This window comes from Hippopotamus amphibius, chromosome 16 (assembly GCF_030028045.1).
Source record: "Hippopotamus amphibius kiboko isolate mHipAmp2 chromosome 16, mHipAmp2.hap2, whole genome shotgun sequence".
Lineage (NCBI taxonomy): Eukaryota > Metazoa > Chordata > Mammalia > Artiodactyla > Hippopotamidae > Hippopotamus > Hippopotamus amphibius.
Window position 1 is genome coordinate 48,711,026 of NC_080201.1, and position 15,868 is coordinate 48,726,893.

The 15,868-nt window shown below is 37.3% G+C and overlaps 1 protein-coding gene and 1 long non-coding RNA gene across 7 annotated transcripts in view; one reads left to right on the forward strand and one right to left on the reverse strand.

Moving 5' to 3' along the window:
- The window catches only part of ZNF790 (zinc finger protein 790), a 39,170-nt gene that overhangs the window by 5,259 nt on the left and 18,043 nt on the right, over nt 1-15,868 (forward strand). For 4 of the 5 annotated variants that reach the window (XM_057712362.1, XM_057712363.1, XM_057712359.1 and 1 more), the window contains 2 exons: nt 11,360-11,486; nt 12,142-12,237. In XM_057712362.1, coding sequence (XP_057568345.1) covers nt 11,360-11,486; nt 12,142-12,237 — 223 coding nt within the window. The remainder of the gene's footprint in view (nt 1-11,359; nt 11,487-12,141; nt 12,238-15,868) is intronic. The other variant, XM_057712360.1, reaches the window with a different exon arrangement.
- Nucleotides 10,067-15,868, reverse strand: part of LOC130838888 (uncharacterized) — a 31,195-nt gene continuing 25,393 nt past the window's right edge. Inside the window, exon 3 of one of the 2 annotated variants that reach the window (XR_009049735.1) lies at nt 10,067-10,188. This is a non-coding gene — a long non-coding RNA (uncharacterized LOC130838888). Of the gene's footprint in view, nt 10,189-11,281; nt 11,417-15,868 lie in introns of those variants that run through there. The other variant, XR_009049736.1, reaches the window with a different exon arrangement.

A 15,868-nucleotide genomic window follows, 5' to 3' on the forward strand; every position in this document is an offset into this window, starting at 1 on the left:
TCTTAATTTTTGCTTGTATGTTGAAATGTAGTTGACATTTTACTCTCTCTGACTTTACGTTTGTATTCTTAAATATTTCTGAATTTCTATTCATGATTTTTCAGCTTTAAATGACATCCTTTCTCTTCCAGTTATTATAAATGAGTTAATCTGTGAGCTTGTCTATTTTCCATTCTATAACATTTATCCCTATATTAGTTACTTATTGCTGTAAAACATACATTTATTTATCTGTTTATTTATTTTTGATGTGGACCATTCTTAAAGTCTTTATTGAGTTTGTTACAATATTGCTTCTGTTTCATGTTTTGGTGTTTTGGCCACAAGGCTTGTGGGATCTTACCTCCCTGACCAGCGATCAAACCTGCACCCTCTGCATTGGAAGGCAAAGTCTTAACCACTGGACTGCAAGGGAAGTCCCACAATAAATATTTATTATCTTACACTATTTTTGTGCATCAGGAATTCAGCAGTGAATTAGCCAGGAGGTTTGGCTCCAAGTCTCATGCACTTGCAACCAGACTCTTGGCCAGGGCTATAGTTAACCTGAAAGCATTACTGGGGCTGGAGGATCAATTTCCAAGATGATTCTCTCACATGGCTATTAGCAGTAGGCCTTTATTGGGCTGCTTGAATGTCCTCATGACATGTCATCTGGCTTTCCCCAGAGCAAAAGAATAGCAAGAGTACATAAGGTAGGAGCCACGATGTCTTTTATGACCAATCCTCATATTCCACCATTTCCACAACATCTTGTTACTACAAAAAGTTAATAACAAATACTGGGTACCTTTGGGGGCCATCTAACATGCTGGCTACCATAATCTCCTTCTTACTTTTTGATTTAGATTTGCATTGAATTATGTTCAGCGTCACTGCTTTTGCTGAAATTTTCTCTGTTGCCTCTTTTGTGGCTGAAATATGTTCACTAGTAGTTCAGAAAGGGCTCATGTGAACAATATTCCCCAAAATTCTTGCATCATAGAACTCTTTATGTCCTTTGTACCTGAAGGACAGTTTGGCTGCATGTCAAATCTTTGACTCCCTCATTTGTTTTTCCGCAAGCATATTGTAGGGGCTACCTCACTATTTGGGGGCCTGAATTTAGCAGTCTAATGACAACTGAATTTCCTTTTTCTTATGCGTAACTTGATATTTTTATCTTGATTCCCCATGGACTTTAGTCTAATAATTTTATTAGGAAATGTTTTGGTACCGACAATTTGAGTCATTTTCTCCTGCAACATAGTGTGTATTTTCATTATACATATTCATGCATTATTTCAGAAAATTATTCTTGAATGTTAAAAATGTAATTTTTAATATTCTCTTCCTTGATTTGTATTTCATCTCTAGAGGCTCTGCTTAGTTGCAAGTTGGATCAATTCTTTTTTTTTAAATTAATTTTATTGAAGTATAGTTGATTTACAATGTTGTGTTAAAAGTGGCTCAGTTGTGTATATACTTTTTTTTAATGTTTTTTATTGGAGTATAATTGCTTTACTAATGTTGTGTTAGTTTCTGCTGTACAATGAAGTGAATCAGCTGTATGTATACATATATCCCCTCCCTCTTGGATCGCCCTCCCATCCCTCCCCCGCATCCCACCCATCTAAGCTGTCACAGAGCACCGAGCTGAGCTTCCTGTGCTTTATAGCATGTTCCTATTAGCTGTTTTATGCATGGTAGTGTATATATGTCAATCCTAATCTCCCAATTTGTCCCACCCTATTCTTCCCCCCTGTGTCCACATGTCTCTTCTGTATATCTGTGTCTCTATTCCTGCCCTGGAAATAGGTTCATCTATATTGCTTTTCTAGATTCCACATACATGCATTAATATATGATGTTTGTTTTTCTCTTTCTGGCTTACTTCACTCTGTATGACAGACTCTAGGTCCATCCACATCTCTGCACATGATCCAATTTCATTCCTTTTTATGGCTGAGTGATATTCCACCATATATATGTACCACATCTTTATTCATTCATCTGTCGTTGGACATTTAGGTTGTTTCCATGTCCTGGCTATTGTAAATAGTGCTGCAATCAACACTGGGGTACATGTGTTCTTCTGAATTATGGTTTTCTCAGGGTATATGCCCAGCAGTGGGATTGCTGGGTCATAACTATTTTTAGTTCTTTAAGGAACCTCCGTACTGTTCTCCAAGGTGGCAGTATCAATTTACATTCGCACCAGCAGTGTAAGAGGGTTCCCTTTTCGCCACACCCTCTCCAGCATTTATTGTTTATAGATTTTTGGATGGTGACCGTTCAGACCCATGTGAGGTGATACCTCATTGTAGTTTTGATTTGCATTTCTTTAATAAGTAGTGATGTTGAGCATCCTTTCTTGTGCCCCTTGGCCATCTGTATGTCCTCTTTGGAGAAATGTTTATTTAGGTCTTCTGCCCATTTTTCAATTGGGTTTCTTTCCTTTCTTTTTTTGTTTGTTTGTTTTTTATAGGTAAATTTTTTTAAGCTCTTTATTGGAACATAATTGCTTTACACTCTTGTACCAGCTTTTGAGGTACACCAAAGTGAATCAGCTGTATTTATACATATATCCCCATATCCCCTCCCTCCCGTGACTCCCTCGCTCCCTCCCTGTCCTGGCCCTTGATATTGAGCTCCATGAGCTGTTTGTATATTTTGGAGGTTAATCCTTTGTCAGTTGCTTCATTTGCAAATATTTTCTCCCATCCTGAGGGTTGCCTTTTCATATTCTTTATGGTTTCCTTTGCTGTGCAAAAGCTTTTAAGTTTAATTAGGTTCCATTTGTTTATTTTTGTCTTTATTTTCATTAGGAGATGGGTCCAAAAAGATATTGCTGTGGTTTATGTCAAAGTGTGCTTTTCTTATGTTTTCCTCTAAGAGTTTTATTGTGTCCGGTCTTAGATTTAGGTCTTTAATCCATTTTGACTTTATTTTTGCATATGGTGTTAGGTAGTGTTCTAATTTTATTCTTTTACATGTAGCTGTCCAGTTTTCCCAGCAGCACTTATTGAAGAGACTATCTTTTCTCTATTGTATGTTCTTGCCTCCTTTGTTATAAATTAGGTGACCATATGTGCATGAGTTTATCTCTGGGCCTTCTGTCCTGTACCATTGAACTATATTTCTGTTTTTGCACCAGTATCATACTCTCTTGATTACTGTAGCTTTATAGTATAGTTTGAAGTCAGGGAGCCTGATTCCTCTAGCTCTGTTTTTCATTCTCAAGATTGCTTTGGCTATTCAGGGTCTTTTGTATTTCCATACAAATTGTAAAATTTTTTGTTCTAATTTCTGTGAAGAATGCCATTGGTAATTTGATAGGGATTGCACTGAACGTGGTATATTTCTCCATCTGTTTGTGTTATCTTTGATCTCTTTCATCAGTGTTTTATAGTTTTCTGAGTACAGGTCTTTTGCCTCCTTAGGTAGATTTGTTCCTAGGTATTTTATTCTTTTTGTTGTGATGGTAAATGTGATTGTTTCCTTCATTTCTCTTTCTGATCTTTTATTGTTGGTATATAGGAATGCAAGAGATTTCTGTGCCTTAATTTTGTATCCTGCAACTTTATCAAACTCACTGATTAGCTCTAGTAGTTTTCTGGTGGCATCCTTAGGATTTTCTATGTATAGTATCTTGTCATCTGCAAACAGTGACAGTTTTACTTCTTCTTTTCCAATTTGGATTCCTCTTATTTCTTTTTCTTCTCTGATTGCCGAGGCTGGGACTTCCAAAACTATGTTGAATATGAGTGGTGAGAGTGGACATCCTTGTCTTGTTCCTGAACTTAACAGCAATGCTTTCAGTTTTTCACCATTGAGAATGATGTTTGCTGTGGGTTTGTCTTATATGGCCTTTATTATGTTAAGGTAGGTTCCCTCTCTGCCCACTTTCTGGAGAGTTTTTATCATAAATGGGTGTTGAATTTTGTCAAAAGCTTTTTCTGCATCTATTGAAGTGATCATATGGTTTTTATTCCTTAATGTGTTAATATGGTGTATCACCTTGATTGATTTGCATATATTGAAGAATCCATACATTCCTGGGACAGATCCCACTTGATCATGGTGTATGATCCTTTTAATTAATGTGTTGTTGGATTCTGTTGGCTAGTATTTTGTTGAGGATTTTTGCGTCTATGTTCATCAGTGATATTGGCTGTAATTTTCTTTTTTTGTGATATCTTTGTCTGGTTTTGGTATCAGGGTGATGGTGGCCTCATAGAACCAATTTGGGAGTGTTCCTCCTTCTGCATTTTTTTTGAAAGAGTTTGAGAAGGATAGGTGTTAGCTCTTTTCTAAATGTTTGTTAGAATTCACCTGTGAAGCCATCTGGTCCTGGGCTTTTGTTTGTTGGAAAATTTTTAATTACAGTTTCAATTTCATTACTTGTGATAGGTCTGTTTATATTTTCTAATTCTTTCTGGTTCAGTCTTGGAAAATTGTACCTTTCCAAGAATTTGTCCATTTCTTCGAGGTTGTCCATTTTATTGGCATATAGTTACTTGTAGTAGTCTCTTATAATCCTTTATATTTCTGCAATGTCAGTTGTAATTTCTCCTTTTTCATTTCTAATATTATTGATTTGCATCCTCTCCCTTTTTTCTGACTAAAGCTTTATCAATTTTGTTAATCTTCTCAAAGAACCAACTTTTATTTTTATTGATCTTTGCTATTGTTTTCTTTGTTTCTGTTTCATTTATTTCTGCTCTGATCTTTATGATTTCCTTTCTTCTACTGACTTTGGGTTCTTTGTTCTTCTTTCTCTAGTTGGTTTATGTGTCAGGTTAGATTGTTTATTTGAGTTTTTTTTCTAGAGGTGGGATTGAGTTGCTATAAACTTCCCTCTTAGAACTGCTTTTGCTGCGTCCCATAGGTTTTGGGTCATAGTGTTTTCATTGTCATTTGTTTCTATGTATTTTTTAATTTCATCTTTGATCTCTTCAGTGATCTCTTGGTTATTTAGTAGCACACTGTTTAGCCTCCATGTATTTGTGTTTTTTACAGTTTTTTTTCCTGTAATTGATTTCTAATCTCATAGCATTGTGGTCAGAAAAGATGCTTGGTACGATTTCAATTTTCTTAAATTTTCCGAGGCTTGATTTGTGACCCAAGATGTGATCTATCCTGGAGAATGTTCCGTGTGCACTTGGGAAGAAAGTGTATTCTGCCACTTTCAGTTGGAATGTCCTATAAATATCAATTAAATCTATCTGGTCTGTTGTGTCATTTAATGCTTGTGTTTCCTTGTTTGTTTTCTGTTTGGATGATCTGTCCATTGGTGTAAGTGGGGTGTTAAAGTCCCCCACTATTATTGTGTTACTTATATATACTTTTTCATATTATTTTCCATTATGGCTTATCACAGGATATTGAATATAGTTCCCTGTGCTATGCTGTAAGTCCTTGTTTATCCATCCTTTATATAATAGTTTGCATCTGCTAATCTCAAACTCCCAATCCTATCCTTCCCCACCCCCTCTCCCTTGGCAACCACAAGTCTGTTCCCTATATCTGAATGTTTCTGTTTTGTAGATAAGTTCATTTGTGTTGTATTTTAGATCCCACATGTAAGTGATGTCACATGGTATTTGTCTTTCTCTTTTTTACTTACTTCACTTGGTATGATAATCTCTAGGTCCATCCATGTTGCTGCAAATGACATTATTTCATTCTTTTTAATGGCTGAGTAGTATTCCTTTGTATATATGTATCACATCTTCTTTATCCATTCATCTGTCAATGGACATTTAGGTTGCTTCCATGTCTTGGCTATTGTAAATAGTGCTTCTATGAACATATGGACACATATATCTTTTCAAATTATAGTTTTTCTGGGTATATGCCGAGGAGTGGGATTGCAAGATCATATGACAAATCTATTTTTAGTTTTTTGAGAAACTTCCTTTCTGTTTTGCATAGTGGCTGCACCATTTTATGTTCTATCAACAGGGTAAGAGGATTCCCTTTTCTCCACACCCTCTCCAACATTTATTATTTGTAGATTTTAATGATGGCCATTCTGACTGATGTGAGGTAATACCTCATTGTAGTTTTGATTTTTGATTTGCATTTCTTTAATAATTAGTGATGATGAGCGTCTTTTCATGTGTCTGTTGGCCATTTATATGTCTTTGGAGAAATGTCTGTTTAGGTTTTCTGCCCATTTTTTGATTGGGTTGGTTTGTTGTTGTTATTGTTGTGAATTGTATGAGCTGTTGGTATATTTTGGAAATTAAGCCCTTGTCAGTTGCATCATTTGCAAATATTTTCTCCCAGTCTGTAGGTTGTCTTTTCATTTTATTTATGGTTTCCTTTGCTGTGGAAAAGCTTGTAAGTTTGATTGGGTCCCATTTGTTTATTTTTGCTTTTATTTCTGTTGACTTGGGAGACTGACCCGAGAAAACCTTGGTATGATTTATGTCAGAGAATGTTTTCCGTATGTTCTCTTCTAGGAGTTTTATGGTGTCTTGTCTTATATTTAAGTCTTTAAGCCATTTTGGATTTATTTTTGTGTATGGTGTGAAGGTGTGTTCTAACTTCATTGATTTACATGCAGCTGTCCAAAAGGTTGGACCACTTCTGACTTTCATTTTTTTCTTCTAATAATTATAATCTCTTTGTTTCATTTTGTTCTATTTGCTAACTTATATTTTTTGTTCCATGCCATACTTTCAGTAGTATCTGTCATACCTGTGCTCTTTGTAATTTATTCTTCATTTCTAAAGTGGTTTTGTCTATGTTCTCTTTCATTCTTGAATTCTACTAGCTTTCATATGTGGTCTGCCTATCACTTCCTCCCCTTTCCTGAGATCATTGTACCATTTGTGCATGTAGTCTTTCTTCTGAGCTGTGAAATTTCAAATATTTATATTGGAATGTTGGGTAATAATTTTAATCTTCTCTGAAATTTTTAGTGAGTTTTCTTTACATACGGGGAATTTGGGCACTCTTTTCAAACTTTATCTAACAATGTCTTTGGACAGAGTGTTTCTAATTTTATTTTTGGAGTGTGAATTTTTTTTTATTTTTAATTTTTGGTATACCTGTCACTGGCACTTTCCTATGAAAAGGTGAATGGGGCAAAGGTAGTTTTTTAGGTTCTGCTCAAGAGTTCCTCCCTCTGTTACTATAGTAGAAGACAGTTTCTTTAAAAAATAGCCCCTCTGAATAACCAGGCCTTCTTTGTTCAGAACCTAACATGGTTCAGGAAGACTCCTGCTATCAGCTCTGAGTTCCATAGTGTCTTCTTTGCAGCAGTTAATACAGTCAGGCTCCCAATTCATTCAGTGAGGCTAGTATTACCCTGATAACCAAAACCAAATAAAGCTTATCTCATAAAAATATGATACAGAAATCCTCAACAAAATACTAACCAAATCCAGCAACATATAAAATGAATTATGCAACATGACTGAGTGGAATGTATCCCAGGAATGCAAGGTTATCTGAACATCCAAAAATCAATTAATGTAATGCATCATATCAATAGAATAAAAAACAAAAATTACATGATCATTTTAATAGACACCGAAAAAGCATTTGACAAAAGCCAATACCCTTTCATTATAAAAACACTATAAACTAGAAATAAAAGGGAATTTCCTCAATCTGGTATAGGTTATGTATAAAACTCCTGCTGTTAATGGTGAGTATCTGAATGCTTTTCCCCTAAGATAAGTAATAAGACAGGAATGTCTGCCTTTGCCACTGTTATTCAATATTGTACTGGAGGTTTTAGCCAGGGCAATTACACAAGGGGAAAAAAGCATCTGGGTTGGAAAAGAAGTAAAACCATCTCTATCTGCAGATAACATGTTCTTTTATATAGAATATCCTAAGGAATACACCCCCCAAAACACTATTAGAACTAGTAAATAAGTTTAACAATGTTTCAGGATAAAAGATCAATAAATAAAGTCAATTGTATATTATACACTCGGAATGAACAATCTAAAAATGAAATTAAGAAAGCAGTTCCAGGGACTTCCCTGGCAGTCCAGTGGTTAAGACTTTGCCTTCAGATGCAGGGGGCATGGGTTTGATCCCTGATTGGGAAGCTAAGATCCCACATGCCTTGTGGCCAAAAAACCAAAACATAAAACAGAAGCAATATTGTAACAAATTCAGTAAAGACTTAAAAAAAAAAAAAAAAGCAGTTCCCTTCACAGTAGCATCAAAACAAATAAAATATTTAGGAACAAAATTAATACTGAGGTGTGAAACATACTCTGAAAATGACAGGATAGGTATTAAGGAAACATTTGTACATGAATGATCATAGCAGCATTATTTATAATAGCCAAAAGGTGGAAACAACCCAAATGTTAAAGGATAAATGGTTAAACAAAATGTTGTCTGTCCATACAATGGAATGTTATTCAGCCAGTACTTCAGGAGTGAAATACTGATACATGTTACAACTTGGATGAACCTTGAAATCATTATACTAAATGTTTTCACAGTTTTGACAAACAGTCACAGTAAGTTCACACACTATTTTATTCCATTCATGTGAAGGTCCAGAACAGGAAATCTGTAGAGACAGAAAGTAGATTAGTCATTACTTAGAGTTGAGAGAGAGGTAGAGGGAGAGTGTAGGGGGTTGAGGAGACAGGGAGTAATAGCTAAAGGATACAGGGTTTCTTTTCGAGGTGAGGAAAATATTCTAAAATTTACTTGTGGTGATTGCACATGTTAATTTGCTAAAAAAAAAATGAATTGCTCACTTTAAATGCATTAATTGTAGAGTATATGAATTATATATCATAAAGCTGTTTAAAAAATGAAAGAATATAGCCTAAGTGTTTTGCCACCTTGAGTCCCCCTGACATCTCTATGCCTCCTTTTACTACCTTCACCATCAATCATCTCCTTTTCATAGCATTCCTGCTCACAGAAACCCATTCAGGGTGTGGTCTTCTCATAGGAGCGAATATTTCTTATGTCTTCTTTGGAGACGTGTCTATTTAGATCTTCTGCCCATTTTTAAAAATTAATTAATTTATTTATTGACGGTATTGGGTCTTCGTTGCTGCACACAGGTTTTCCTTAGTTGCAGCGAGCCGGGGCTACTCTTCATATTGGTGCGTGGGCTCCTCCTTGCTGTGGCTTCTTTTGTTGCGGAGCACGGGCTCTAGGTGCACAAGCTTCAGTAGTTGTGGCACATGGGCTCAATAGTTGTGGCTCATGGGCTCTAGAGTGCAGGCTCAATAATTGTGGTGTGTGGGCTTAGTTGCTCCGTGGCATGTGGGATCTTCCTGGAGCAGGGATTGAACCTGTGTCCCCTGCATTGACAGGCAGACTCTTAACCACTGTGCCACCTAGGAAGTCCCTGCCCATTTTTTGATTGGGTTGTTTTTTTGATATTGAGCTGTATGAGCTGTTTGTGTATTTTGGAGATTAATCTCTTGTCAGTTGCATCATTTGCAAATACTTTTTCCCATTCTCTGCGTTGTCTTTTCATTGTTTATGGTTGCCCTTAGTTTTGTGGTGTGAGTGCTTTAGATGAAAATGAGTCAGTAAGTATTATACACTTCGTTGGACATAGAGGAGATGAAAGACCACTGTCGTACAAGGAAGTACACAGGAAGGTCCTGGACAGGTGCACTGGGTTCCCAGATTGGAGACTGGGGATGTCTAACTTGGAGTCCTGTTGTTAAAGGGGCTATTCAGAGCAAGTCAAAATGGCCTTATCTCATATCCTGAATATCCTGAGGCATGTCATGATTTAGCACAACTGATTGGACCAAAACTTCATCCTGCTTTATTTGAGTCTCTTGGGTTTTGAATAGGGCCAGGATTTCTGCAGATTCCCTCTGACCTTCCTTCAGAGTAAAATGGTATTCTTAGTCTATTTGAAAGCTTTGAGGAATGCCTGACCTCTCATGATTCCTTCCCTCTAGCTCTTCTTTCTCAAGACTCTGCTTCACTGGGAGGGGAATCCAGGAGACTGAGCAATTCTTAGAATTTTAAGTATGGCCCATGTGAGTTGGAATTTCTTCTCTCCAAAAATATAACCATTTATATCACATCATGTGAATATTTTCATTCCTTATCCTAAACTGCTTACCTGAGTCACTGTTCAATGTGGTAAGTGATAGTTGTGAAACAGTCCAGTGCCTTCCCTAGATGTCCCTCTTCTCTCCAACATGTCATTCAGTACCTCCTGTGTCCTAATAGTTTGACAGAGCTCTGAAGGAGAAGAAATACATTGCTTAAAGGAAATAGTAGAGACTCTTAAAAATCAAAACTTAGGTTCAGCAACGTGGAATTGAGTGACTAAAAAGGGATCCACTACATGAAAGCTTTTATTTACTGTATATAATGGGGTATTTCAATTAAGAAAGATGGGAGTTGATGTTAGTTGGTATTCATTTTAGTAGTGGTACTTTGTCATGCTTTTAGACAGAGGATATAAGAGGAAATTGAGTTCAGAGGGTTCTAGGATCTTGCCAGAAAATCAATGAGATATTAATGTCATTAACAAGATGTGCTGATAGTCAGCTGCTTAGCTGATAGCCTAGAGATTTTATACATTCTCCATGGAAAATGATATTCAGTTAGGGAGTGTATCTCCTTTAAGAATCCTTTCAACTTAAGCCAATAGAAAAGTCAAGTAAAAGAAACTGAAAGAAAAAAACTTTTGTCACATAATAAATCTGGAATTGGCACTTCCCTGATGGTGCAGTGGTTAAGAATCCGCCTGCCAATGCAAGGGACCCGGGTTTGAACCTTGGTCCAGGAAGATCCCACATACCACAGAGCAACTAAGCCCGTGGGCCACAACTACTGAGCCTGTGCTCCAGGGCCTGTGAGCCACAACTATTGAGCCCACATGCCACAACTACTGAAGCCTGCACGCCTAGAACCTGTGCTCCGTAGCAAGAGAAGCCACTGCAATGAGAAGCCTGCACACTGCAACAAAGAGCAGCCCTTGCTCTCTACAACTAGAGAAAGCCCACGCAGCAGCAACAACGACCCAACACAGCCAATAAATAAATAAATAAATTTATTTAAAAAGAAATCTGGAGTTAATTATTCCAGGCTGGAGTAGCCTCTTGGTATCAACAAAGAACTCATATGATATCTGTTATTCTGGGCTGCCATCCTGTTGTCTTGGAGTTTGTTACAGGAAGTTCTTGGCAGTATTGTGACTAAGCAACCGGGGATATTAAGAGCATATAGGCACTTGGCTTTAGGGACACTAATTTCCTTACTGTTTCCCCCCATACTACAAGCAGCCAACTCCAGGTTTTTGCTGAATGTGTGTACCTGTTCCTGCAGTGCCCTTTTCCTTCTTTTCCCCATCCATCTGAAAGATTTCTTTTGACTTCACCATTGATGTTTGGGTTTATCATTTCAGCAGTTGATGATGTTCAGGGATATAGCTGTAGACTTCTCTCAAGAGGAGTGGGAGTGCCTGGACATGGAACAGAGAGATCTATACAGAGATGTGATGTTGGAGAATTACAGCAACATGGTCTCACTGGGTAAGATTCAGAATTTGACCCCAGAAATTCCTGATTTTTACATTGTGAATTTTTGGGTTGCCTTTCAGGTGTCTGGGTGGGGACTTTCCTGGTGGTGCACTGGTTAAGAATCCACCTGCCGGTGCAGGGGACACAGGTTCGAGCCCTGGTCCAGGAAGATCCCACATGCCTCGGAGCAACTAAGCCTGTGCGCCATAACTACTGAACCTGTGCTCTAGAGCCCATGAGCCACAACTATTAAGCCCATGTGCCACAAATACTGAAGCCTGTGCGCCTAAAGCCTGTGCTCCGCAACAAGAGAAGCCACCGCAATGAGAAGCCTGTGCACTGCAACAAAGAGTGGCACCTGTTCTCCACAACTAGAGAAAGCCCATGAGCAGCAATGAAGATCCAGTGTAACCATAAATAAATAAACAAACAAGCAAACAAATAAATAAAATTGTTTAAAAAGTATGTAGGGGATTCCTGACCTATTTCTGGGAAAATGGTGTTTGTGCTTTATAAATTTGGCAATAGTCATCATTATTGGGAACCTCCATCCATCTTCCCCATCCTTTATAAATCCTTTATGACTTTTTCTTGCCCTTTGTAATAACTAAGGGACTTATGGAACCCTTACCAATTGGTAATTTCTTATTTCTTATTTTCTGATCAGGACTTTGCATTTATCAGCCAGATGTGTTCTCTTTGCTGGAGAAGGGGAAAGAGCCCTGGATGGTTTTGAAGGATGAGACAAGAGGACCTTGCCCAGGTGAGTGAGTGCTTAGCAGGCGCAAGGAGGCCATCATTGCAGATAACAGCCCAGCTGTTTAGTGAGGCAGCAACATCTCTGTAATATTAGTCTGGAATTTCCTCCTCAGAGGCCAAAAGCCTGTGGATAAAGGCCTGAGACCTAGAAATAATAGTAACCTTTTCAACATGAATTTCCAAATGAACCTTCTCTTCAACTCCAAATTCCATTCCATTTCAGTGCTCTCATTTTTCCTTCATGTTTCAAAAACATAAGTGCCATTCTTTTTCTCCAGTGGTCAGTTTATCTGTGGTTTGGATCAAGTTTCTTCCCATTTCTCTCTTGTTTTTAAAATTAATTAATTAACTTATTTATTTATTGCCTGCATTGGGTCTTCTTTGCTACACACAGGCTTTCTCTGGTTGCAGCGAGTGGGGGCTACTCTTCATTGTGGTGTGTGGGCTTCTCATTGTGGTGGCTTCTCTTGTTGCGGAGCACAGGTTCTAGACACACAGGCTTCAGTAGTTGCGGCACATGGGCTCAGTAGTTGTGGCTTGCAGGCTCTAGAATGAAGGCTCAGTATTTGTGGCACACAGGCTTAGTTGCTCCATGGCATGTGATATCTTCCTGGGGCAGGGATCAAACCCATGTCCACTGCATTGGCAGGCTGATCCTTAACCACTGTGCCACCTAGGAAGTCCTCCCATTTCTCTTTTTTCCCATTTAGATATTTGTAAATTTCTTCACTCCCTAAAAAAACATTTTAGACCCTGTTTTTCATTTTACCTGCTATCTCTTGAATTTTTCTTCTTTTGCCTAGTTTTTCCTTGCTTCTGCATTTCCTTCATTAATTAATTATTTCTTTTAAGCAACATTTTTGATTTTATAATTTCATCTTAGGTTGAGAAGGGATAACAGAGTCTGTAATCAATTAAGAAACTTGGTATTCTTTTCTGTGACTGGAAAATTTTCACAGATTTCTACAAAGTAGGCTCTACATTAAGAGAAGACCTAATAGGCTGCTTTGTTATGGTTTCTGGCTACAGTGAAGAGTAAACGGCAGGAGAGAGGTTAGGGCTAATGGAAGACAATGAGGAGAGAGTACAATGTCATAAAGGACAAATCCTGGCTGTCAAAAGGAAGCAAAGGGTATATTTGGCAACTAGATTGTGATTGATGAGTTTTCTATTATGGGCAGGATTCAGATTGAAATAACATACTCTTGGAGTTTCTTTTTTATTTGAAATATCAAGGAAAGAAAATAAATTTTATTTCCTTATTATAATCATGTTTCTAAATTCCAGAAACCTATTTTGATGTTTTAAAATTGTTCTTTTTCTGAGTTATTGATATGTGGAAAAACTTGAATGAATCTCAAGGATATTACGCTGAGTGAAAAATGCCAATCTCAAAAGTGTAATTGACATATAACATTCACATACTCTTATGATTTCATTTATACAAAATTCTGGAAATCACAAAGTTATAGAGATTGAGAACATGTTAGTGGTTGCCAAGGGTTAGGGATGGGCAGGGTCAGTGGTGGTGGTGGTTATGACTATAAAGAGATAGCATGAGAGAAAACATCTTTGTGGTGATGGACTAGTTCTGTATCTTGATTATCATGGTGATTATAGGAATCCACATATGTGATGAAATGACATAAAATTATAGACATATATTGGGTCAATGTTTATTTCATGATTTTTATATTGTACTATAATTATGTAAGATGTATTCATTGGGCAAAACTGGGCAAAGAGTATACAAGATTCTCTGGACTATCTTTGCAAATTCTTGTGAATCTATAATTATTTCAAAACAAATGCTTTAAAAACTTATTTGATTCTATAAGGTATATACAGTTTTCTCTCATTTTTATTCCCTAAACACTACCATGTACGTTTTTAATTTTGTTTTATTTTCACATGTAATGATTATACTGTTATGTATTAAGGTTGTTATGCATTTCTTGTTACTGAAATTATCCTCTTGGTACACATCAATTATTCCTGGGGTTTTTCCACATTGTATGATACCTTATATTTCAAGTATGAGATTCCTTAGCCAAAGTGTTTGAAGTTAGAAAATCATGTGCCCAACTAATTTAAGATACTTAATTGGTTAGTCATTGAAAAAAGTTATTGTAAATCATACAGAATCATATGAATACTTTAAACGACCTGTAACTATTTATAACCCATAACTGTTTCATCCATGTTTCAATAGAGGGCCAGGACATGTTCTCCCTAATTGCACTTCTGCCTATTCTTTCTTATATCAACCATTCTAATAATTCATTCTTCTAATTTCTTGGTTCTGTTTTGTTAAGGGGAATGGGAATTTAGCCATTCTTACTGTAGATGCTTTATTTTTCCCAGTCTTTAAAATTTTTTTTTTTTTTTTTATTTTTTTGGGGGTACACCAGGTTCAATCAACTGTTTTTATACACATATCCCCATATTCCCTCCCTTCCTTGATGCCCCCCCCCTCGATTCCCCCCCACCCTCCCTGCCCCAGTCCTCTAAGGCATCTTCCATCCTCGAGTTGGACTCCCTTTGTTATACAACAACTTCCCACTGACTATTTTACAGTTGGTAGTATATATATGTCTGTGCTACTCTCTCGCTTCTTCTCAGTTTCCCCTTCACCCCCCGCCCCCTCCCATACCTCGAGTTCTCCAGTCCATTCTCTGTATCTGCTTCCCTGTTCTTGTCACTGAGTTCATCAGTACCATTTTTAGATTCCGTATATGTGAGTTAGCATACAATATTTGTCTTTCTCTTTCTGACTTACTTCACTCTGTATGACAGATTGTAATTCTATCCACCTCATTACATATAGCTCCATCTCATCCCTTTTTATAGCTGAGTAATATTCCATTGTATATATATGCCACATCTTCTGTATCCATTCATTTGTTGATGGGCATTTAGGTTGCTTCCATGTCCTGGCTATTGTAAAGAGTGCTGCAATAAACATGATGGTACAAGTTTCTTTTGGGATTATGGTTTTCTTTGGGTATATGCCCAGGAGTGGGATTACTGGATCATATGGTAGTTCTATTTGTAGTTTTTTAAGGAACCTCCAAATTGTTTTCCATAGTGGCTGTACCAACTTACAGTCCCACCAACAGTGCAGGAGAGTTCCCTTTTCTCCACACCCTCTCCAACATTTGTTGTTTCCAGACTTTGTGATGATGGCCATTCTGATTGGTGTGAGGTGATACCTCATTGTGGCTTTGACTTGCATTTCTCTGATGATTAGTGATGTTGAGCATCTTTTCATGTGTTTGTTGGCCATCTGTATGTCTTCTTTGGAGAAATGTCTATTTAGGTCTTCTGCCCATTTGTGGATTGGGTTATTTGCTTTTTTGGTATGAAGCTGCATGAGCTGCTTGTATATTTTGGAGGTTAATCCTTTGTCCGTTGTTTCATAGGCAATTATTTTTTCCCATTCTGAGGGTTGCCTTTTAGTCTTGTTTATGGTTTCTTTTGCTGTGCAAAAGCTTTTAAGTTTCATGAGGTCCCATTCGTTTATTCTTGATTTTATTTCCATGATTCTAGGAGGTGGGTCAAAAAGGATGTTGCTTTGATGTATGTCAAAGAGTGTTCTGCCTATGTTTTCCTCTAGGAGTTTTATAGTGTCTGGC